Consider the following 25,575-nt stretch of genomic DNA (forward strand, 5'->3'; position numbering starts at 1 on the left):
GTACTTCATGGTTTTCCCCATTTTACAAATTGCTCCAACTGCAAAACTGGGATTTATCCATGACACACCCCAAATATACTTGACCATTAAGTGGTTATCCAAGATGGCTGAATAGATGCCACACTGACCTCGGCCACAGAAAGATGCCAGAAAAACAAAGGAGGGATCACGTTCCCGTGGACCTGGCTGAAAGAAATTTCAGGTGGAATACGCACAGAACAGAGACTCCAGGGGGCAATGAGGAGAGAGTACAAACACACTGCTGCCTGCTTTGCTTACTTCTGACTAAGAAGCATCATCATTCCTGGCTATGCTGAAAGTGGCCTAGGTCACTGTTCGCTTTGCCTTAGGGAGAATTCCACCTACTTCCAATTTGGACTGGGGAACTGGCATGGGTCTAGGTGACTACTAGGCTACATGAAGAGAGGCATTGCCTCCCCCTCTTTCCTTCATCGAAGCACCAGACTCAATTTGCCATGGTGGTGACAGAGGTCAACTGTGTCCTAATTTGGGAAACAGTGGGCCATTTTGCTGCTGCCAGAGGCTACTGGGGCTGGGGCTAGGGCATCTTGGAGGATGGAGACTACACCCCCTGCACCTTGAGACTGGGAGTTTCTAGGCAAAGGAGCTGAGAGAATCTAATGTTGCTGCTGGGAACAGGTCTCACAGAGGGCTTGGAGGACACTGAGGAGTGAGTCGGTACTCTGGATATGCCCATGCTTAGGTGGGTGAGGTGCACTGGCTGTGTGAACTCACTCTAGGCTATGAATCAGCTGATTCACCCTGGCCTAGAGAATGGCTGGGACAGTGAACACACCAGCTTGCTCCAAAACTCCCTTCCCACACTGACTATAGCCAGAGGCATGCCACCACACTCATCTTCGGTGTCACTCTGGACTCTTACTCCACCCACTAACTGGGGCAAGAGTTCCCTGACTCCACCCAGTACACACTTTGACAAATCAAGTGTAAACCTTGGCACTCCACCAAGCCCCAGAGGCACATATCCAGGAATAAAGCCTTCAACCACTCACACACACACACATACACACACTCACAAAATCTTCCAGAAAATACAGAAACAGCAGAACCTCCAGCTATATAGAAATCAACATAGAAACACAAGAAATATGAACAAGAAAGGCAAAATAATTCACCAAAAGAAACATAATAATACATTAATATTGTACTATGAAGAAGGGGAGATTAACAAAATGCCTTAAAAAGAATTCAAAAGAATGAGTGTAATATTCAAAAACACAGAGAATCAGATAAATGAAATAAGGAAATAAGTATAGAATATAGATGAAATTTTCTGAAGAGACAGATATTGAAGAAAAACCAAACAGAAATATTAGAAATAAATGATTCAATATGTCAAAAAAAGTACAATGGAGAGCTTTAATAACAGTCTTTGAGGCAGAAGAAAAATACCTGATATATAAGGTAGTTTATTTTAAATATCTCAGACAAGAAAAGAAGAAGAAAAATAAAAATGAAAACAACATTCAGGATCTATGGGTACCATCATAGGACTAAATATACAAGGCTTAGGTGTTCCTGAAAGTATGGGGAAAAAAGAATGGTTTAGAAAATATATTCAGTGAAACAATATCAGTGAGTTACCCCAAATTGGAGAAAGATATGATATCCAAATATAGGAAGCCAAGAACCCCAAATAGGCATGATTAGAAAAGATTATCACCGTGACACACTATAGTCAAACTTTTAAAAGTGAACCACAAAGAGGATATCCTAAAATGTGCAAGAGAGATCATCTTTAAAGGAACTCCCATTAGATTGACAACAGATATCACAACAGAAACACTATGAACCAGGAGAGAATAGAGAGATACAGTCCAAATCTCCTAAAAGACAAAAACTTGCCAACCTCAAATACTTTTTCCCAGCAAAGCTCTCATTCATAATTAAAGTTGAAATAAAATTTCAAGAAAAGCAAAAATTGAAAGAATTGTCACCATCTGAACAGCCTTACAAATGGTATTTAAGGATGTACTACACACAGGAAGAGAGAAAGAGAATCAGCATCATGAAAGAATGTGAAGGCATAAAACTCCCTATTAAAACAATAAAGAAGAACCAAAACAAACATTAGCAATATTTATGGAAAAATGGCAAGAAAAAGTTATTACTTATCAATAATAACTTTGAATGTAAATGGACTAAATTGTCCAAATAAAAGACAGACTGGCTGAATGGATTAAAAAACAAGACCTATCTCTATGTTGCCTATGAGAAACACACTTCTCTAATAAAGATATACACAGACTGACAGTAAAAGGATGGAAAAAAGATATTATATACAAATGAAAATCAAAAGCAACTAGGAGTTGCTATACTCATATCAGACAAAATAGTCTTTAAGACAAAAATTGTTAAAAGACACAAAGAAGGTCATTATATAATGATTAAGGGACTAGTTCAACAAGGAAATGTGACTATAGTAAATATATATAAACTCAATGCTAGGGCACCTAGTTTTATAGAACAAATGCAAATGGATCTAAATGGAGACAGGACCTTCAATACAATAATGAGCTCCCTGCTAATGTACCAGGGAAAGTAGCAGAGGATGACCCAAGTATTTGGGCTGCTACACCCACGTGGGAGGCCTGGATGAAATTCTTTTTTAAAATTTTATTTATTTTATTTGAGAGGTAGAGTTACAGACAGTGAGGGAGAGACAGAGAGAAAGGTCTTCCGTCCGTTGGTTCACTCTCACCAAATGGCCGCAACAGCCAGAACTGCGCCGACCCAAAGCCAGGAGCTGGGAGCTTCTTCCAGGTCTCCCACACAGGTACAGGGGCCCAAGGACCTGGGCCATCCTCTACTGCTCTCCCAGGCCATAGCAGAGAGCTGGATTGGAAGTGGAGCAACCGGGACTAGAACCAGTGCCCATATGGGATGCTGGTGCCGCAGGAGGAGGATTAACCTACTGCGCCACAGTGCTGACCTCCTGAATGAAATTCTTGACCCAATCCCAGCCACTACAGCGATCTGTGGAGTGTTAGTGAATGGGAGATCTCTCTCTGTCTCTCTTTTCTGTATCTCTGCCTTTCAAATAAATAAATACATCTTTAAAAATAAAAATATCAGCAAAATAAAGAGTTGCTGTTTTGAAATAAAAAATAAACAAAATTGATAAACCATTGGCCCAACTAACCCAAAAAAGTGAAAAGACCCAAATGAATAAAATCAGAGATGAAAAAGGAAATGCTACAATTGATATTACAGAAATACAAAGAATTACCAAGAATTATTATTACAGTTATATGCCAACAAATTGGAAAATTTAGGAGAAAAGGATAGATTTCTGGACTCACATAATTTACCTAAATTGAAGCATGAAAACATAGAAAACCTGAATAAACCAATAACGAACACTGAGATAGAATCAGTAATAAATAGCCTCCCAATAAAGAAAAGCCCAGGACTGAGGGCTTCACTGCTGGAAGCTATTGAACTTTCAAGGAAGAACTAATAGCAGTTTTTTAAAAAACTACTCAAAACAATTGAAAGAGAGGGAACTCTTCCAAACTCAATGAGTCCAGTATTACCTTAATTCCAAAATCAGAGAAAGATACAACAATAACAACAAAAGAACTATAGACCAATATACCCAATAACATAGATGCAATCCTCAACAATATACTAGCAAATTGAATCTAATCCAACATGCTTCAAAAAGTTATTCACTCAGACCAAGTGGGATTTATCCCAGGGATGCAGGGATGGTTCAACATAAGCAAATCAATAAACGTGACACATCACATCAATAAAATGAAGGATAAAAACCATATGATTATCTCAATAGATGTAGAGAAAGGATTTGATAAAGTCCAACATTCTTTTATAATAAAAATGTTGTTTACACACCTTGTCTCTACTGTTGAGGAACAGTGTTTATTTTTTCCTTTTCATTCTTAGTATTTGTTGAACTCTTTACTTAGTGTAGGATTAATTTCATGAGTATAAAGTAAATTGAAGGTAGAACATTGTAAAAATTAAAAGAGGGAATAGGAGAGGAAGGGGAAGGAAAGGTGAGAGTGTGGGAGGGAGGGAGGGTGAGGTGGAAGTATCATTAAGTTCCTAAATCTGTGTACATCAAACACCTCAGAATCAACCCTTGGGACATTCGGATCTGGCTAAAAGGTCCATGAGAGTCTCACAGGCATGGAAAGCCATGACACGATGGCAAAAAACAATCTAAATGGAAGATCCTGGTGAACAAGACCCCAGCAGAAGGAACAGGTCATCAAGGAGAGAGACGCCTTTCTCTGAAGGGAGGAAGGAACCTCCACTGTGACATGGCCTTGACTAAACAAGTTCAGAGTCGGTGAACTCAAGGGACTTCCATAGCCTAGACAGCTCATAGCAAGTCTCGGGTGATTGCTGACGTCATAAATAAGAGTGCCAATTGTTAAATCAACAACGGGAGTCACTGGGTACATGCTCTCCTTGTAGGATCTCTGTCCTTAATGTGTTTTACTATGAAACTTAAAAACACTGCTAGTCGAACAATACCCTATACCTTGTGCGGTTGTGTGAGTGCAGCCTGTTGAAATCCTTGCTTAGTATATACTAAGTTGATCTTCAGTATATGAAGGTAATTGAAAATGAAACTCGCAGAAGGGTGGGATGGGAGAGGGGAGGGCCACGGGAGGGAGGGAGGTTGGGGGGGGAAGCCACAACAATACAAAAGTTGTACTTTGTAAATTCACATTTATTAAATTAAAAAAATAATAACTATATAACAAACAAACAAAAAAGAAAAAAAAGAATTTAATACTTTATCCTTTTAGTATTTTTTATGTTCTACTTAAAACTATTGGTTGAACTCTATAATTAATACACAATTATTCTTAGGTGTTTAATTAATGCTATAACTAGTACTCAAATAGTATTTTACACTTTGTGTTTCTGTGTGGGTGCAAACTGTTGAAATCTTTACTTAATATATGCTAAATTGATCTTCTGTATATAAAGATAATTGAAAATTAAACTTGATGTGAATGGAAGAGGATAGGGTGTGGGAGAGGGTAGTGTTGTGGATGGGAGGGAAGTTATGGGGGGGGGGAAGCTATTGTAATCCACAAGCTGTACTTTGAAAATTTATGTTCATTAAATAAAATTAAAAAAAATAGATTCTAAGAAAAAATTAAAAAAAAATCTGTATACATCAAACACATGAAATTTTTATCCCTTAAATAAAAAAGCAACATACTTCAACACTATTGAAACATTATATGACAAACCCACAGCCAGCATCATACTGAATGGGGAAAACCCTTCCACTAAGATCGGGAACTAGAGAAGGATGCCCAGTTTCACCACTATATGTTCTGGAAGCTTTAGCCAGAGCCATTAGGAAGAAAAGAAAAGAAAAGAAAAGAAAAGAAAAGAAAAGAAAAGAAAAGAAAAGAAAAGAAAAGAAAAGAAAAGAAAAGAAAAGAAAAGAAAAGAAAAGAGAAAAGAAAAGAAAAGGAAAGGAAAGGAAAGGAAAGGAAAGAAAAGAAAGGAAAAGAAAAGAAAAGAAAGGAAAAGAAAGGAAAGGAAAGGAAAGAAAAGGAGTGTGATAAAAATTGGAGAGAAGGAAGTCAAATTATCACTATTTGTAGATGACATGATCTTTTGTATTGGGGAACCAAAAGACTTCAATAACAGACTATGAGAACTCATAAGAGAATTCAGCAATGTGGCAGCAGATAAAATTAATGCACAAAAGTCAATAGCATTCTTATAAAATGCTCTGGCTAAGGATGAGCTTATAAGATCAGTCACATTCACAACAGCTAAAAAAAAATTAAATAGCTTGGGGTAAATTTAACCAAAGGTGTGAAAGATTGCTTCAATGAAAATTACAAAACATTAAGGAAAGAAATAGAAGAAAACATAAAAAAGGAAACATATTCAATGTTAATTGATTGAAGAGTTAATATTTTCAAAATGTCCATACTACCCAAAGCAATTTTGATTCAACGCAATCCCAATCAAAATATCAAGGACATTTTTTACAGATCCATCATTAAGTGGCATCAACTATATCTCCAGCATATAGCTCAAACCCATTCATCTTTTTCTATATGCTCTACGTGATGCCTAACTGACCTCTGCTCTTGCCCTTCAATCCATTTTCTTCAAAGTAGTCAGAATGATCTAAAAATTTTATCATGACATTCCCATATTTAAAGATTTGCAACGAGTTCCTGTTTCATTTAAATGTAGTCATGAATTTTTACCTCAGCCACTTCCTTTCATGTCATTCTGCCCTATCATTAGACTCCTAGAAGAAATCACAATCTTTTGTACCCTTAGACTTTCATACACACATACTTTTTTTATATATTCTTTTTGTTTTTTTGATAGGCAGAGTGGACAGTGAGAGAGAGAGAGAGACAGAGAGAGAGGCCTTCCTTTGCCGTTGGTTCACCCTCCAATGGCTGCCGTGGCCGGCACGCTGCTGCTGGCGCACCGCACTGATCCAAAGGCAGGAGCCAGGTGCTTCTCCTGGTCTCCCATGGGGTGCAGGGCCCAAGCACTTGGGCCATCCTCCACTGCACTCCCGGGCCACAGCAGAGAGCAGGCCTGGAAGGGAAGCAACCAGGACAGAATCCGGTGCCCTGACCTGGACTAGAATCCGGTGTGCCAGCACCGCAAGGCGGAGGATTAGCCTATTGAGCCGCGGCACTGGCTCATACACACATACTTTTACTTCTGCCTGGAATGCTCCCTCCCACTCTTTACCTTGAACAACTTTATTTTAGTTTATGTTTCAAGGGTTTACATAAGTGGTACTTGCTTATGGAAGTCTCCTTTGACTCATTATTTAATTCATTCCCTCTTAACAATCCTTTGTGTTCATTCATAGTAGTTTCCTCAGTTTATTTAATGGATGCTTCCCCTTAATCTCCTTGAGAGCAAGAACTATCTACATTTTTGTTGTGAATCTCTACTGTCTGGTTCTGTACCAGGTACATAATAAATAAATAGTTAATAAATTATTACAGATTTAAGTGTTTATCTAGAGGGCTCTTTATATACCAATGCCTGAATCTAATTAGCTCAGTTGGCTAGACTGCTGATGTTTACTGTTGAACAACCAGTATATTGAAAGAAAGGCTGATAAAAATGTGTGCCCACATGTTGCATTTCAAAAATCTCTGGGGCATTTTGGTTCTCCTGGTTAGGCTGGATCAATTCTTCCCTTGTGTCCCATTGAAATCATTGCTCAAGCTTCATCACAGAGTGATTTCATTCTCTTTGAGTTAAAATTATTTGTACATATGTCTTTCCCATTAGAACTTTGTGAGAACACAGACTACATCTGACTCATTTTCATTCTTTACCATGAGTAAGAGTTTACACAGCATGAGTTAAACATCAGTAGAAATTTCTTTCAAGCATATTTTAATAAAAATTTACAGGCAATTAAGTGAACTTAAGGTTGCAAATTATCAGATTTAGTGTAGAAACCAATATAATTATTCAGTTTACTCTGATTCAGACTTCCCTATGTTTAAGGTACTGGAATAGGCATTAGGAATTTAAACCAAAACTAGACTGTTTCTTTTCCTGGAAATCAATAAGCTTAATATAGAGAAACAAGTTTTTATCAATGACCTCTGGGCAGTGACAGTACAAAACAGTATGACTGACTCAGCACAATCCCAATAGGCCTAACTAGCTCACATCTACCTCCAAGGTTTGGCAGGAACCAGCTTTCAGGATGTGAGGTTATTTTCCACAGTTTCTCGGTTCTCCTAATCTCAGTAAACAATGCCTGTGGGTAACCCCATCTCCCACATGCTATGTAGTTTCATTGGGTTATTGCCTGGGTATACCTGACTCACATTTCTCCATTTCCCCTCTCCATGTCCCAGGACAATGCCTGCTACATGCCAGGCTCAAAGGAGAAAACAGCTCAAATCAAAGTAAACCAGCAGAGGGGGGGTCCTCGTCCCAAAAGCAGAGATCTAAAAAGCATGTTACTGATAAAATAAGAAATTTTGGTCACTAATAGTCTAGAGCCTTTAAATACTCTGCTGAGCAGCTGGAGGTCATGAAGTTACTGGGATACCAGGAAATCTTTAAATGGTTGATAATACTTTGCTGAGTGCTTAGAATTAGTATTTGCCTCGGGATTATGCTGAATAATTGCTGTTAATCATATTGTAGAAATAGCTACGTATTATTTATATATAGTAAGTATGCTTTAATAAAAATAATTAGTGAGTTTTGTGTTCACTTTGTTGACTTTAAAGCACCATGCAAGTATGATTTCAGTATATGTTTAGGATAGAAAGTCAGTCATACATACCACTGGACTGTGGTATAAGAATGCAGTTTTTCTTCGAGATTTAATTATCAATGCATTTAAATTTAACCCACAAGAGGCATCTTAGTATATTCATTGCATTACCAAGCAATTGTTACAAAGGCTGAAAGCATATATTAGTAAATAATAATACTAATACAAATAATATATATATATATAGTTAATATTTTGGGGGCATCCAATTCATGCCAGGCCTTAATCTAAGCACTTTCTGTGCATTGATACATCTAATACTCATAACATCTCTAGGAGCAAGTACTAGTTTTATTTGCATTTTGTAGATGAGACAATCAAAGCCTAGAGATGTTAAGTGATTTGTACATGGTTGAACAACTAGTGATCTGCAGAGCCAGGATTCCATTCTGGGCACCTTGACTCTAGATTCCTCACTGTTAACAAACAGGCTCTACTGCTTGCCCTATGCCAATTATTAAATATTTAATCCTCAGAAATCCTGTGTGATATATACTATCATTATGATTCCCAATTGATTATCAGAAGATTGGCCCACTAAGCTGACTCTACTAGTAAGAGGCTGAACCACTTTTAATTTCAGTCCTGTCTACCTCTTCGGCCTGAGATCTTACATAGCATCCTGTACTGCCTCCTAGATAAAGTGGTAGGCTTCTAAATTTGCATCACTTATAGCATTAGACATTAATTTTCAAGGGAGAGATAATTTATTTACTCAAAGGGTATAATTATAATGAAATCATTATATTCTGAAATACTTAAATGCTGTTCATTTTTAGATTTTGCTAAAATATTGGAAATATTATCTTTTTTTTGAAGTACTCTTAGGCTAATATTAAATGTCATCATTCTAATCATTACAGCTCAGAGGATTATTCTTAAAAAGTGGTATGATGATTCATCTCTTATTCATGTGTTTCCCCAGCGTAACTATAAAAACCACAAGAAATTTGTTAACATCTCAGAAAATATATTTAAACTTAATTTGACTATTGCAAGTAAAAATGCTTATGTAGTACTTGTTGGATACAACATATTAGACTATTACAACATTAAAACAAAGCATAATGTTATAAAAGATAAAAATGACATATCAATATATTATTTTAATTATTATTTTCATTACTATTTTGCTAAATAGGATTTGCCATTCTAATCTTAAAAATTAAAAAAAAATTACTATGCTAGTCAAGTTTTGATAATTTGGCAAGATTAAAATTTATAGAAATATACAAATGACTTGTGCTATAACTGTTTATTAGGACATTACTATATAAATCATATCTTTTCCTTACTTGAGTTTTAGATTTAGAGTATTGATTTCTTTTACCTTCTGTAAAAACCACTAAAGTAGGTTTCAAGACTCCTGATAAGCACTTAATGTCAGAGTATATTGTAAATGGGTTGTGGCATAAACTTTAGCCAAATGTCTTACCACTCAAAATATTATGCTGAGTCATTTATATTTTTATTACCTTTTGGCCCTTTGAACAACTTGATTTCCACAACGGTTTCCAAAATTGGTCGTCTTCTACGCACATACAGCCGGACGATAGATCCCGCCTCTTTGAGGGCTTCCACTGCTTTACTGTGGGAAACCTCGGACACATCGACCTCATTCACCCGCAAGATACAATCATTGACCCTGAGAGGAAGAAACAGAGGTGAGGTTCAGAAGTGGCTAAGCAGACTTCTCAAAGAATATTATTATGGTTATCAAACCTTAATATATAGGAAGGCCAAGAGTCTAAAAGTTTTCAAATGTCCAAATTTGGAAGCAAATTTCAAATGAAAGTTATCAAGAAAAACTTAAACTCCTCACCACTCCCAGCCTTTCTCCCATGGACCACACAATTGGTCAGACCCCATCCAGAAACCCAGCCTACCTTGACTGGGACTGCATCACATATAGCACAGTTAGAATGACATGCATTTCAAGGTCCCTCACAATTGCATGATTATTTGATTGGTTTGACTGTAAATTACAATTTGGTTTTAAGATCTTATTACTATGGATTATGTAGATCTAACAAAATATAGCTTTATTTATAGGTTCACTTTTTTCAATTTCTTAATTTACTGTTATAGAAGTAATATGCAATAATTGTAGAAAATCTGGAAAACATTAAAATGTAAAGAAAAAAGAAAAAGACCATATGACTCAATCATCTAAAATAAACCTGGTCACTTTCTGGCAAATTATCTTACAGCATTTTTTTCCCTCAAATTTATCTCACAATACTGTAAATATATATTAAAGTTAGATTTAACAGAGTTCAAAGAGAATCTTAGACAATCCAATTCCTCAGAACTTACTTCAAAAACCAAGAAAAGTGACAAGTTCTATGTCAAACTTTTCTTCATTTTTGCACAGTACAGAACAATTTGATCTCTCCATGAATCTTTCTGAGTTGTTTATAATGACATAGCTATAGACTTCAAATTTCTTTTATGTTTATGATAAAGACAACATTAATAATGATTAAGAACATGGAACTTAAAAATAAAAATATTGTTTCTAAAAAAAAGAAAAATTTAACAAAAGAAGTATGAGAATTATATACCAAAATAAACAAATAAATAAAACATTGTTGAATGAAAAAAAAAAAAAAGAGTAGAAATATTTCTTTCCTGGGGCCGGCACTGTGGCATAGTGGGTAAGGCTACCGCCTGCAGTACCAGTATCCCATATGGGCGCCAGTTCAAGTCCCAGCTGCTCCACTTCAGATCTAGCTCTCTGCTATGGCCTGGGAAAGCAGTGGAAGATGGTCCAAGTCCTTGGGCCCCTGTGCCCACATGCAAGATCTGGGAGAAGCTCCTGGCTCCTGGCTTTGGATCACCACAGTTCTGACCATTGCGGCCAACTGGGGAGTGAACCAGTGAATGGAAGACCTCTTTCTCTCTCTCCTTCTGTGTAACTCTGACTTTCAAATAAATAAATAAATCTTTTGAAAAAAAAAAAAAGAGAAATATTTCCTTCCCTCACTCTGCACATCCATTCTAGTGTTACTTAACCCAGGGCATCATATTGTTCTGAGTAAAAAATAATGGGCTGCCCTAGCTTAACTTCTCTTTCCTAAAACCACCAGAAATCCAGCTCTACCTGCAAGGTATATTTTCAGTCCCTCTAGGTTTTCATTTCTTTGCTACCACCTGGTTGACTGAACAGCATATCTCATCTGGACTGCCTCCATGATCTCCTACTTAGTCACTATAGATGTGGTCTTCTCACCATTCATTCCATTTTCTGCACTGCCCAGGGTAAGTGAACATGGTTGATTATTCACACAACTTCCATTCCCTACTTTCCCCTTCTAATTTCTAGTTTTGTTTATGGGAGCTATTACTTAGCAATTACTTATTGCATGAATTAAAACATACATCTAAGCTCAATGAAGGGATTCTCCATTTCTTAAGTTTGTAACCATGAGTAATTTTCTTAACCTTCTAAGACTCCACACTCTAATCTGTAAATTTGATATAATAGAAATGTCTGCTATGAAAATTTTGGGGGAAATTAAATGTGATGATACACAAGTAAGATCTTAGTACAGACCCTGCTGTGTAATAAGCACATAATAATTGGTAGTTATTTGTAGCAGTACAATAGTTGTCGATTTTTGTTTAACAATAAAATCCTCCTTATGGCCTTGAGGAACGAGACTATATCTAATAACAACAACAATATCTAATATTGTAAACCACTTCATGTATGTTATGCATATCAGTTCAAAACAATGGCACCATACTGGAAATATAATACAAAAAGTATCAGAAGAATTTTCCAATCATATTGTCTATAATTTTCTATGCCTGTTTGACAAGGTGAGTCCTAGAAACTCTTGCCTAAGTAGAACACTGGGCAGTCCGAAAATCCTGAGATGGAGATTTCATTTACTAAGATTCAGTGAAGTTATTGCAGCATAACAGATGATATGGCTTTGATAGTTTTACACACAAATTTGCTATCTGACTGACTTGAAGAAATCAAGGAAAATTACCAATTACCATAGTTTAGAGAATGTAGGCATCACTGGTGACTGCTGCCCTACAGCAGCCAGTCCTTTGAGGGTGTGGGTAATTTTACTATATTATAATACAAAAACATAATGTTTACTGCCACTCCATGCTCAGAATACAAATCATATCTTTTTTTTTTTTAAATTTTTGACAGGCAGAGTGGACAGTGAGAAAGAGAGAGACAGAGAGAAAGGTCTTCCTTTGCCGTTGGTTCACCCTCCAATGGACGCCACACCGTGCTGATCCGAAGGCAGGAGCCAGGTGCTTCTCCTGGTCTCCCATGGGGTGCAGGGCCCAAGGACTTGGGTCATCCTCCACTGCACTCCCGGGCCACAGCAGAGAGCTGGCCTGGAAGAGGGACAACTGGGACAGAATCCAGCGCCCCGACCGGGACTAGAACCCGGTGTGCCGGCGCCACAAGGCAGAGGATTAGCCTGTTGAGCCATGGCGCTGGCCACGAATCATATCTTAAAACATTGCTTTTCAAAGGGAACGTTGACACTCCAAACAAAAGAAAACAAACAAAAAGCCTTTTAGAGGCTGCATCCAGCCATGGTAATTTTTCCCCCTCTTGCACACAGTGGAACCTTTAATCATCAATTGCCAGTATGAGCAAATCACAGCCCAAATCATGGTTGTTCCTGAACATGCAGATGACAGAGTCAGCTTTAGTGTTGTATGCAGAGCACAAGACTAGAAGTCAAGAGGCCTGGAATTGAGCCCAACTCTAAATCAGCTGTGTGACTATGGTCAAATCTCTTTGAATTCCGTTTTCCATTTAAAGAGAGTAAGCATGCCCAGGGTTCAAGAGAGGAGTGACTGAAGAGCTAATATGTATAGACATATGTGCAAATTGTGGCTTACTGTAAATCTGACAACCGTTGGCTATTGACAGGTAGTTTAAAGATATGCTCTGCTATGGCCTGGAAAAGCAGTGGAAGATGATCCAAGTCCTTGGGCCCCTGTACTCGTGTGGGAGACCCAGAAGAAGCTCCTGGCTCCTGGCTTCAAATCTGTGCAGCTCTGGCCGTTGCGACCAACTGGGGAGTGAACCAGTGGATGGAAGACACACTCTCTCTCTCTATTTCTCTGCCTTCTTTCTCCCTCTGTGTAACTCTTTCAAATAAATAAATAAATCTTTTTTAAAAAAAGATATGTTCAAAGATTTTTTTGAAAAGTAAGCAGGATTGGGGCCAGTGCTGTGGTACAGTGGGTTAACACCCTGGCCTGAAACACTGGCATCCCATATGGGCGTCAGTTCATGTCCCAGCTGCTCCTCTTCTGATCCAGCTCTCTGCTATGGCCTGGGAAAGCAGTAGAAGATGGCCCACATCCTTGGGCCCCTGCACCCACATGGGAGACCTGGAAGAAGCTCCTGGCTCCTGGCTCCTGGCTTCTGGCTTCAGATCGGCACAACTCCTGCCGTTGCGACCAATTGGGGAGTGAACCATAGGATGGAAGACCTCTCTCTCTCTCTCTGCCTCTCCTCTCTGTGTAACTCTGACTTTCAAATAAATAAATAAAAATCTTTAAAAAAAAAGGAAAGGAAGCAGGATAGCAGTTTACATTTTAGAATACCTATGGTGTGCCATATTGGTCTAGTCACTTCATATATATGCCATTACTTAACTTATGAAGCTTTGACCTCCATTTTATAGACATTAGAATTTTATTACAAGATCACAATGTTTGGTGAGGTCAGCGACATGATTTCAACCTGGTTTTCTTGTTTTCTAGAGTCTGTGCTGATACAAAGTTCATTGTCTTAAATTTTAAAAATATGGGTGGAGAAAGATTACATCCAAAGTTTCAAAAGATAGAAGAGAATGTCAAGCCAAACTGGGGCACTCAACATCAGTTCCTCTCAATCACTTGAAAGAGAACTTGGCTAGAAGGCCCTAGTTGTTTAAACTTAATTTGCTCTACTAGCAGATAACCTTTGTAAGTAAAGCCATCACTTGTATTTGTTCAGAAACACAAATATATCTGTACACTCAGGGAATACTTTGTCCCAGTGAAAAGTGAAGCCTTTACGATGTAGCTAAGCCATGGTGTTAGGAAGCCACTGACATACAGACTTCCTCCTTCCTCTCCACTCTGTCAGTATAATTAAGCTGATGGCTTCCCTCTTTCAGGGCTTCCTGCTCCAGACATACACTTAAAACATTCATGTATGGCAACTTCACCTTGTGGACTAGAATTGCTCACAAGATTAAAAAAAAATTTAACTACTTCTGAAAATTTTTATTTTAAATGTGGGCATATTTCACTACAGAAAATATCTTAGAAAAAAAAGCTATTTCTCTATTAGCATATATACATAGAATCCCATCTAAACCTTATGTTAACAATTAAGTGTTGTTTCTAACATGACAGTCACTGAAAAGTCAAGTAATATTTGAATTATTTATTCTACTTTGATGTTATAAAAGTAACATAAAATATAATCTCTTTTATAGGTATTAAAATATATTCTGCTGTTAAAATGCATAAGTGATTTTGTACATTATAAGAATGTTAATTCATTAAGAACTATCACTAAATCATAGTATAAATGTCAAATATTTCCTGTTCATTATCCATAAAAGGCATGGGAAGAGAAGATAAAGTTTTAGCTTTGGTTCTTTGGGTGTTTTTAAAAGCACATTTCTACTTTTATGTTTTTTCCAAATGTTCTACAATGTATATATATATCATAGTGGATTATCTAAGAACATGGGCCTGGAAGCCTTCACCATATTCAGATTCACATGGAAATTTGTCCCAGCTCTCACACTTAGGAGCTATGTGTGTGTCTTAAGCAGGTCAACTGAAATCTCAAAGGTTCAGTTTTTTTCACATGAAAATAGTATTAACAGATTACGATGTGGATTCAATGAGATAATGCATGTGAAATAATTAGCACAGAGCTAGTTAAGCAGTAAGCCTCAATAAATGTTAGCTATTAAAATTATGAAAAAGAAACAACATTTTGCATCAAGGAGGATATGAAGGGACTATACTGGAGGAAAAAAAAGATACTAAAGGAAGATAAAGGGAGCACCTCAATCCAGATGTTGAAAGGATTTTAAAAAAATTTTCAAAAGGGAAGAAGAGGTAAGCTGAAATGAAGTTTTCAATCTGAAAAACATAAAAACAGGGCTTCTCGTTAGTCTTCTTTTGTAAAGTGTAATTTCCCCTTCATCTTACCCTTCTCCTGCCCCCAGGAAAAACTATGACTTTATTTCAGTGTTGATGAAAACTTCTAAAGATCAGCCCACTTGGCAGAACTCCTACTAACTCATGCTTACTCATGCTTGGCCCACTCTATGCTGTCTTAACCATCCCTTAGCCTTTCTCAAGGTTTTTTTTTTTTTTTTAATTTCTTTATCTGAAAAAGAGAAAGCCAGACCAAATTCCCATTTGTTGTTTCATTCTCCAAACGCCCATGAAAGCAGGGGCCAAAGTTGGAAACCAGGAACACCATCCAGATCTCCTGCACGGGTGGAAGGAGCCCTATTACTTAAGCCATCACTGATGCCAGGCATCCTATTGCATGCAAATATCTTAAATGGCAGGCCAAACATTCATGCTGCTCTCTCAATGGTTTATTCAAAAGTAGACTTTAGGTCATTGGGTCTGAAACAATTTTGCAGAAATTATTGGTTATTGAGGTATGCCCCCTAACTAACTTACCATTTGTCTTCACTCACTACTATTCTTTTTGTTCAAATATATTAATTACAGATGGAAGGGTCATCATTAAGCAATCTTGTCAATCGGGCCAGCACTGTGGTGTAGAGGGTTAAGCTGCCACTCACAGTGCCAGTACCTCATATGGGTGCTGGTTTGAGTTCCAGCTGTTTCACTTTTGATCCAACTCCCTGCTCATGCACGTGGGAAGGCAGCAGAACAAGGCTCAAATCTTTGGGCCCTGGCCACCCTCCTGGGAGAGCAGGAGGAGGCTCCATGATCCTGAATTTGGCCCGGCCTAGTCTTGTTCATTGTGGCCATTTTGGGGGTGAACCAGCAGATGGAAGATCTCTATCTGTTCTCTCTCTCTCTCGCTCTCTCTCTCTACATATATAGATAGACAGACAGATAGATAGATATAGATAGATCTGCATTTAAAAACAAAATCTGACCAATGTTTAATGTGCTATATATAAATGCAACAGCACATGGGCAAATAAAGAGTATTATCAGGGGATTATGTTACATATATTTAAAGAGATCAAGCACTTTAAAAATTTAGAATTTGTTAAAGAATAACTCTGTGGATTTTATGTAAACTATAATAAAGACAGAAAAACTCTGAAGGTTAAGAACTCAAAAAGATCTTATTTTTTGTTTATTCCTAGAGTCCCTAACGGTAAGTTTGGAACAATTAAAAAAAAAGTTGAAATTTTATTTAAGAAAAAACAGGTGTGTTATGTTGTCAGTGAGAAAAAGAAAAGTATGACATATCCACACATATACACAGAGGTTGACTGAATAGTTCTATATCATTATGAACTAATTTATCTACTTAATTATGTAAGAATCATTGGGGATCTTTAAAGTCCATCACCAGTCAAGATTTCTGTTTGTCAAAACTTCTTACCTTATTTATTTATTTTGTTTACATCATTAGGTGCTAATAGTCCATTAAGACATAAAATAAAAGAATATATAGTGGTGTAATTTAGTACTTTTTTTCAGAAAGGAAGAGAACTAATGTTCTGGAAATTTATGATATCTGCCAATGTAGTAATATTTTTGCTACAGTGGGTATTTTTTTCCAATGAATATTCACATAGTTACAGAAGGAGAGATAACTCTGAACATCTTAACACAGATCATTCATCAAATTTGTCCAGTCTCAGTTTTGGGTCATGTGAACTTGAAACTATAATATTAATAAAATTGGAAATAAAATCTTCAGCCCGAGAAAGGGATCCTCCTAGATGCCTCACAGTACCTCAGTCCACTATTGATCTTCCCAGAGCTTAGTTGTCCAATTTATCTCTGTGAGAAGATACTTTATGGACCCTACTAATTAATTCATTGTATTTTTTGGTTTAGTAAGTTCAGATGGATCTTTGTTCCTTACTAATAAAAGTGCTCACTAATATAGGCAGATTTTGTGCATAGTACTTTGCATTATTATCTCCTTTCGCTCATTACTATTTTTCATTTTAATACTTAATTCAAGTTTAGTACATCTTTTAGGAACTCATCTCTGACCCAGTATCTTTCCAATAGGTAGTCTAGAGGAAATAAGAGTTACCAAACTCAACTATGAAGAATATTGGGCAACCAGTTAAACTTGAATTCCAGATAAACTATAATTATTATTCAGGTAAACAAATTCCTTTTTAGTGCAAGTATGTGTTATACTATATTTGGAGCATAATTAAACTAAAAATTATTTGTGTTTATCAGAAATTCATATTTAACTAGTTATACACTTTAAAAAACTATACTGGTCTTTGGTTTATTAAAAAATAATAATATCTGGCACATAGCAGGAAATACATGGATAATGTTCTATGTATATATTATTTAAACAAAAATGCTGAAAGGTAGATAGTGCTGTCTTCATTTTACAACAGAAACTAAATATCAAAGAGGCTTATGAGAATAAGTCATATCTAAGTAATCTGAAAGCTCATGCATTGCATTATGTACACCCCTCTAGTTTGTTAAAAATAACTGCAACTACTTAAGAGCTAATCCCATCTGCTGTCCATTAGTACGTCAAGGACCATCCTAGAGAACAGTAAAACCAGGCCAAATAACAAAATCTCCATCAATGGTTCTCAAGCTGCGGAGAGTGTCAGAGTCAGTTGGAGTGCTTTTTTTTTTGACAGGCAGAGTGGACAGTGAGAGAGAGAGAGACAGAGAGAAAGGTCTTCCTTTTCCGTTGGTTCACCCTCCAATGGCCGCTGTGGCCAGTGTGCTGCGCTGATCCAAAGCCAGGAGCCAGGTGCTTCTCCTGGTCTCCCATGGGGTGCAGGACCCAAGCACTTGGGCCATCCTCCACTGCACTCCTGGGCCACAGCAGAGAGCTGGCCTGGAAGAGGGGCAACCGGGACAGAATCCGGCGCCCCGACAGGGACTAGTACCTTGTGTGCTGGCACCACAGGCGGAGGATTAGTCTGGAGTGCTTGTTAAACCACCAATTCTTGAGCTTTACCCCCAGAGTTTCTGATAGTCTGGAGCAAAAGAAGATTCACACTTCTAAGCTCCTAGATGACTTGACTGGTAATGCTAAACTGGGACTGATCCTGAAAGCCACTGCTCTGGGTTTTGAAGGGTTACCCTACCTAGCTCATATGTGGTTCATTCCAGAAGGAACAAAAATACTTAACCTTATGTAGATTCAATTGACTATGATAAAAGTCCCGATATGTCTCCAGACACCTTCAAGTTGCAGCTTTTCATTATTTGGAACAAAGTCTCCATGGAAACTTGGCCAGGAGACCACAGCTGCCACTCCATGTGAAGCTGTGCACATGCAAGCCTTTTTCCAGCACTCATTTTATATTTGAGACTCTTCCTAATTCCTCTCCTTCAGCAAAGACCAATTGATAGCCACTTCATTCTACATTTTAAAAATAGGGCTACTGCTGTTTGCCTCTAAATCTGGATGAGAGTAACTCGGGTTTATGATCCATAGAAGCCATTTCCTACAGTGAATGCACTGTTTTTCTCTCTCCATTTGCCACTTCATTTCCCTTATATAAAATACTTGTAGGGCTCTCTCTGCAGCTGTCATCTGGGAACCATCACAGCTTTCCACAATGGGGGATGAAATTGGTTTTTCAGTGTCAGAGACTGGACTTTCTGCATTTTCTGGATCAGCAGAGAAGCCTGTAACAAATCTTGAGTCAGGCAACTTTAATAGGTGCTACAAGGAAAAGAGGCCCTGGATGGGAATTTTAAAGGCAGAGAATCATAGAACTGGAGACTACGTAGCCTTCTTTTGCTCCACTACTTTGTCCAGACAGGACTGCATGTCAACTTTTATGAAATGAGATGCTGATGCCTCCTGCCTGAATGATTGCAGTAGCTGCATAGCTAGCTAACTTCCCCAACGCAACACTAACCGGCTGCTATTCACACTTCATTCCAACACACAAAACCAGGTTTATCTTCCTAAAGCAACCCTTTCATCATCTCTTCTCCCCTTAAGATTCATCAGGAGTTACTTAACAATGCAAAATAAAACCTGTGTTTCAATTTATCCTTGTAGTCCCAGTGTCTGGAACATACTTGTCATTTAAGGTAGACTATTATTTTATAGCCATTAAGGCTAGCCCCTCTTTTTTGTATACCTCTAACCATGCTCCATGCTCTGTCCATGTCACTGCATTTATTTCATGTTGCTTTCTGTCTCCTAAATGCCTAACCCCAAATCAGCCCTATTCAAGTGCAACCTTACACTCCACGGCCTAATGAAATGTTTCTTTTTCTTTCTTTCTTTCTTTTTCTTTTTTTTTTTTTGACAGGCAGAGTGGACAGTGAGAGAGAGAGAGAGAGACAGAGAGAGAGGTCTTCCTTTGCCGTTGGTTCACCCCGCCAATGGCCGCTGCAGCCGGCGCACCGCACTGATCCGAAGCCAGGAGCCAGGTGCTTCTCCTGGTCTCCCATGGGGTGCAGGGCCCAAGCACTTGGGTCATCCTCCACTGCACTCCTGGGCCACAGCAGAGAGCTGGACTGGAAGAGGGGCAACCGGGACAGAATCCGGCGCCCCGACAGGGACTAGAACCCGGTGTGCCAGCACCGCAGGCGGAGGATTAGCCTAGTAAGCCGCGGCGCCGGCCGAAATGTTTCTTAATCACTCAAGTTCTCATTGTGCATAATGCATGAAGTGCAAATACATGGTACATTCCCATTAAGAAGCTATAAACTGATTTGGTGCCCCTACAGAACCTAAAACAGTGAGTACTACACATTAAGGAATACATTTTAAAATGTTGAGTTTATTCCCTATGTTCCTTTACTCAAATCTACTCCAATCTCAGAAATCAATATTAATCAGCACATATGCAATTCACACTTATATATTTTCTCATTCTAATTCAATTTGGCTTGAAGAAATTGATTCACATTTCAGTGAAAAATTGAGAGCCACAAAGGAACACGGTTTGGTGGAAAGAATACTGAGTCATAAACCGCATTCTAATTCTCATGCTGCCACTTCCCAGTTAGGTTAAGTCATTTCTTTCCTTCTCTCCAATTTGAGTTCAGTGACCTTAAAATTCTCTCCTAGCTCTAGTGTTCCATACATCTAATCTCAGGGTTAGTTCTTCCTTTCTCTTATCTCTACTTGGAAGTCCACAATGCACTTTAAATGAAGCATACTGCCAAATTTTATCTCCTCCCTATGGACAACTCTATACTTTGCTTTTTATTCTTAATCAAAGTAAATCATTCTATCACCAGAAATGGGGGTGTTCCCCTTCTTTCTCAGTCATATACCCAATGTTCCATGCATTTTTTTACATTTAGATTATTCTTTTATTCCCAAGTTATTAAACTTAATTCTTGCCTTTATTGTCAATTGCCTAGATTTGGGCGTGGGGGGGGGAGTTGCAACCACTATTCTTGCCTCCAGTTTGATACCCTATAGTCCCTCTTGTTCCAACTTATTGCGAGAAAGGAGCAATTGAAACATAAAACTTGATAGCTTTATCCTATATTTAACAGTCTTCAATGGCTTTACACTGTCCACAGCAGATTTTCAAACATTTAAGACACCTAAAGAAAAAGCTCTTTCTTCAAATTAAATCTTACTCAGAATTCACATAATGTATATTTATAATTGTTTTATGTAACATAAAGGCAGAGTTTCTGTGGCTTCTACAATGGGGAAAAAGCTAGTATCAGAGTGCAGCCTGTTGGAAGAGCCTCATTTGTGACACCTCAGAGGGCAGTCCAGAGTCAAGGTGCCACACAAAGTTGATCAAAGACTACTGAGTTCAGAAAGAAATCCATTCAAGCTGCTTGTTCCATGCTAAGCTGAGACACTGCTGAATAGGACTTTTTTTCCTTATTCACCTTATGGCTGCCTATAGCCTATTGGTAGCAGTGCTCCTAGGGCTCTGTGGGACTGGGATTTAATATACTTGCATTTTTTAATGAGATCCAAAGACCTTCATATCACACATAAGTCTTTCAACAATATGGTTGCTATTCACCTCCACAGCCTTGCCACTTGTTATATTGTTAACATACATCTTGATATATCATTATTTCTTCAAATGTACAAGTTCATTGTCCAGGTTTCTCTTTCTGCCTGGATTAGTTACCTCCCAGCCCCAAAGTTGTCTGTTGTGTGCCTTTGCCATCTTTCAAACTACTGCCCGTTTGGAAGGAACTTAATACTCTAGCAGGAGAGATAGAGAAGTAAGCTACTAAAATTCAGTACAGACACTAAGGCAAGAGAAATATACAACACTTCAGAGAACATTTTTGATTAGGAAGGCCAAGGGAAACATGGAGCAATCGAGGCAGCTGAAATCTGAAGGCCAAATAGAAGTTAGGGAATAAAAAGAGAAAAGAGTGTTCCAGGAATGCTTTAGTGCTGATAAGGTGAAGAGCATAAATCAAGTCTTGAAGTCCCTTAGAAGGTCTATGAAGTAATTTAGACCTGAATCTAAAGTCAATGGAAAGCAATTGCACTGCATTAAGCTAAAATACTGTTTTTGAACTCTGTAGGTTTGGTGTGGAGATGTGGACTTGATTAGCTTTTGGGAAGGGAATTAGGGTAAAACAAGGAAAGGATCATTGTTAGAAGTCACTGTATCATCCTCATGAAAGACATAGTAGCCTGGACTAGTCCAACGGCAGTAGTATCAGAATAGGGAGAAGGGGATCAAAGAGGGGGCTGTCAGAATCAAGTAAATATGCTGATGGATTAGATGTGGGAGGCAAGGGAATGAAAAAAAAACTTTTGTCTAAGTTTCTACGTCCACATGGGTCACTTGAGGGGAGAGATTATATCTCATTCATTTCTGTATTTTTAGTGCTAAGCATGCTGCCTGGGACAGAATATGTTTGATAAATAAATGAATGAATTTTAGAAGTGTGGTGGTTAGTCAGTTGGTATCTTTGCTGTCAGTGTCTAAAGCTTTTCCACTAGCCTTGTTCCATGAGACTGCTGTGTCCTCTGATGTCATTTCATTTCCTCTGATAAAAAGAGAATGAGTACAGATTTAATCATCCCAAGAAACAGGCCATCATTCACATGAATATTTTATTAAAAAATAAAAAGAACTTGATTAAAGGGAAAAGTCAAACAAAATCAAGTTGTCACCAATCGTAAGCTCTCAAATATTAGTTGGCAGATAACACATATAATATACATACACATACATGCAACCTGTACTTGTTGAGCATCTGATATATAGTTCCAAGTGTTGTACAGACAATAACAGCACTGGTGAATGAGAAAAGACAGTAGTCCCTGATCCAGAAGATTTACAAAATACATCACAAGAGTACCTGGCTATCTCATTTACATATAAGACTAGATCTAATTTAGGCAGATCTTTCAAATGTTAGAGTTTTAGTTTCAATTTCAAATTGGTTATTATTTTTATGATTATGCTAATTCTCAGGGCTTGATTTCCATAGAAACAGAATTGAACCATAAGCAAGTATTTAAATATGCCATATAAGAAACTGCTTATAATCCTTCCCACGTTTTAACCTGTTCTTTACTTATCATGAATGTAAGAGCTATGTCTTAATGCCTTCCCTACTCAGGAAGTGTGGAATATGTTAAAGGTAAATTGATGTGCCATGCACTTATATTTTATGGGGAAAACGCATATTATTTGATGGCAAGTAATTGCAGCACTTTCTGAGTTGTACACAATATTTAAAAGAGATTTTCAGCATCTTTAAATATTCTTAAAATTGGAAGTTATATGAAATCTTAAGGTGAATAAATTCATTGATTGTTATAGATAAATTCTTTTCAATATTTGTACAAACAACAAATGAGATGCTTGTATTACTTAATTCATTTCTTCTCTTATTAAATTTCTTTCCAGTAGAATATAAGCTCTATGAGAGAAAAAATCTTGTTCCCAATTTTCTATTTAATAACTAGTGACTGGCCTGATTCCACACATTAAAAAGGTACTACCATGTGCCCATTTTTTCCCTTATTACTTTATTTCCCTCATCCTGTACATACAGTTTATCCATCAGGGAGATCAACTGCCTCTAGTTCAAAGATATGTCATAGTATAACCATGTCTCTCCAACTCTGCTATACTCCCATCGTTGTTCAATCCCACTTTTAGCCAAACATGTTGGTTTGTGGGTTCTATTCTTCTTCTCTGTAATATACTATCTTTACGGAGGCTAGAGTTCCTAGTATTAAAATTTAATTCAGTTGTCACTCATCCCTTGTTTAAGTTTTCCAAGATCCTGTTGTGTCATTTAAAATAAGATCCAAGCCCCTTATCTGTCTTACAAAGTCATGGCCCTCAGTTATTACTGTGCTCTCATCTTCTACCACTGTTTGCCTACCATTCACTCCAGCTTCACATACCTAGCTTAATTCTGCCTTAGCACTTGCAAGTACTGTTTCCTCAGCTTTGAAAGCCTTGCTCCTTTTTTTTTTTATTTGGCAAGCTTGCTTTGTCATAATATCTTACATGCCATCTCTCTAGAGAAGCCTATTTGATTCCTTAATCTAAAGTAGCCACAAGGCACTAACCATTACTATGGGATATTTTGAACTATTTGCTTACTTTCTCCTCAGTAGACAAACATGGAAATTCTTTAGTTCAAGAGCTTTGTCTTGTAGATCATTTTATTATTAGTGCTTAGGATAGTGCAAAGCTCAAGGAAGGCACTCAATAAGTAGATGAATATCAAATGAATTACTGAATGAAAGAATGCCTGGGTATGCCAACAATAAAATATACACAATATCGCTGCTCCAATTTGAATTCTGACAGTTCTAGCTCAAAGACACTCACTCTTCAATCCAAACCCATAATTATTGGAATCATTTACTACTAGCAAAGGTTGTGAGCAATTCTTAGATAGCAGATAATGTTAAATTGCCCAGGGTACTAATTTTCAAGGGTGGATGATTAGTGATGCTGTTTTGTGACCTTTTCTGAGCTACAATAATCAGCTGTTATTTATGTGATTTCATAATACCCATGCTCCTCACCTATTCCTAGGCAAAATAATATTTCACAGAGTAAGGTCAATTTTTTGTGATGAAAAATAATGATGAATTTTGAGATTACTGGTGATGTTCTGCGATTTCATAAAACCAGAGCTCCCTGATTTAATGGTTAAACTGCTGTTTGCAAATGTATGCTCAGTCCATAATATTTATTCCCAACTGTGAAGAAAATTCCAACAGCCTGGGAAGGGTAACATAGAGGATTAAGGGCACCAAGAAGGACACTTTTGCTCACTGATATCTTCTTGCTTTCTAGCAATCTGCTTGCATTTCAATTCCTCATTTTATCTTTTGAAGCATACAGAAACTCATTGGTGTCATTCATTCACTATGCATAACTTTGTAATTGTCCACATAAGCCAAGAGATTGCATTTTGGAGCATGGCAAAGAGTAGGGGAGTCCATGGGCAACAATTTCATTGAAAAACTTATTAGAGAAGGTTATAGTCACCAGGCAGCAGGGAAAGAGTTTCCAGGAGATAAAGAAAATCAGAAAGTGAGTCAAAATAAAAAAACACACTTTTTCTTAGGACCCCTGTGGCAAGAATTGTAGTAGTCTCTTGTACTAACTTCAATCTGTCTAGTAGTTCACCATTTCTAAAACACTTCAACCACATTTTTAGTTCATTCTTAAAATCTAGAAATATGTCAGTGGATTTTGTTATATTCTCTAATGAAAAACTGAGGATAAGAACTTAAATTTACAGAGAAGATGAGATAAATAAAAATTATACATTAGTCTAATGACTCCCAGTCTTGCTTCTTTGCCCTTTGTCACTCTTATTTATGTTGGATTTACAACTGTCTGAAAAACCTCAACCCTATTCTGCTAGTTAATTTCTCAAATGCCTACAATAGCCAGGGCTGGGCCAGACCAAGGCCAGGAGGTCAAATTCAATTCAAGTTTCCGACTTGGGTGGCAGGATCAAGGTACTTAAACCATCATTATGTGTTGCCTCACAAAGTATACATTAGCAGGAACTGGAGTCAGAAGTGGAACCAGTATTTGAACCCAGGCATTCCACAATGAATGCAGGCATCCCAA

General features: G+C 37.6%; 1 protein-coding gene across 3 annotated transcripts in view; it reads right to left on the reverse strand.

Moving 5' to 3' along the window:
• The window catches only part of DLG2 (discs large MAGUK scaffold protein 2), a 2,175,716-nt gene that overhangs the window by 651,415 nt on the left and 1,498,726 nt on the right, over window positions 1–25,575 (reverse strand). For all 3 annotated transcript variants that reach the window (XM_062196791.1, XM_062196793.1, XM_062196792.1), the window contains one exon: window positions 9,805–9,974. In XM_062196791.1, coding sequence (XP_062052775.1) covers window positions 9,805–9,974 — 170 coding nt within the window. The remainder of the gene's footprint in view (window positions 1–9,804; window positions 9,975–25,575) is intronic.

The sequence above is a fragment of the Lepus europaeus genome, chromosome 7, assembly GCF_033115175.1.
Source record: "Lepus europaeus isolate LE1 chromosome 7, mLepTim1.pri, whole genome shotgun sequence".
Lineage (NCBI taxonomy): Eukaryota > Metazoa > Chordata > Mammalia > Lagomorpha > Leporidae > Lepus > Lepus europaeus.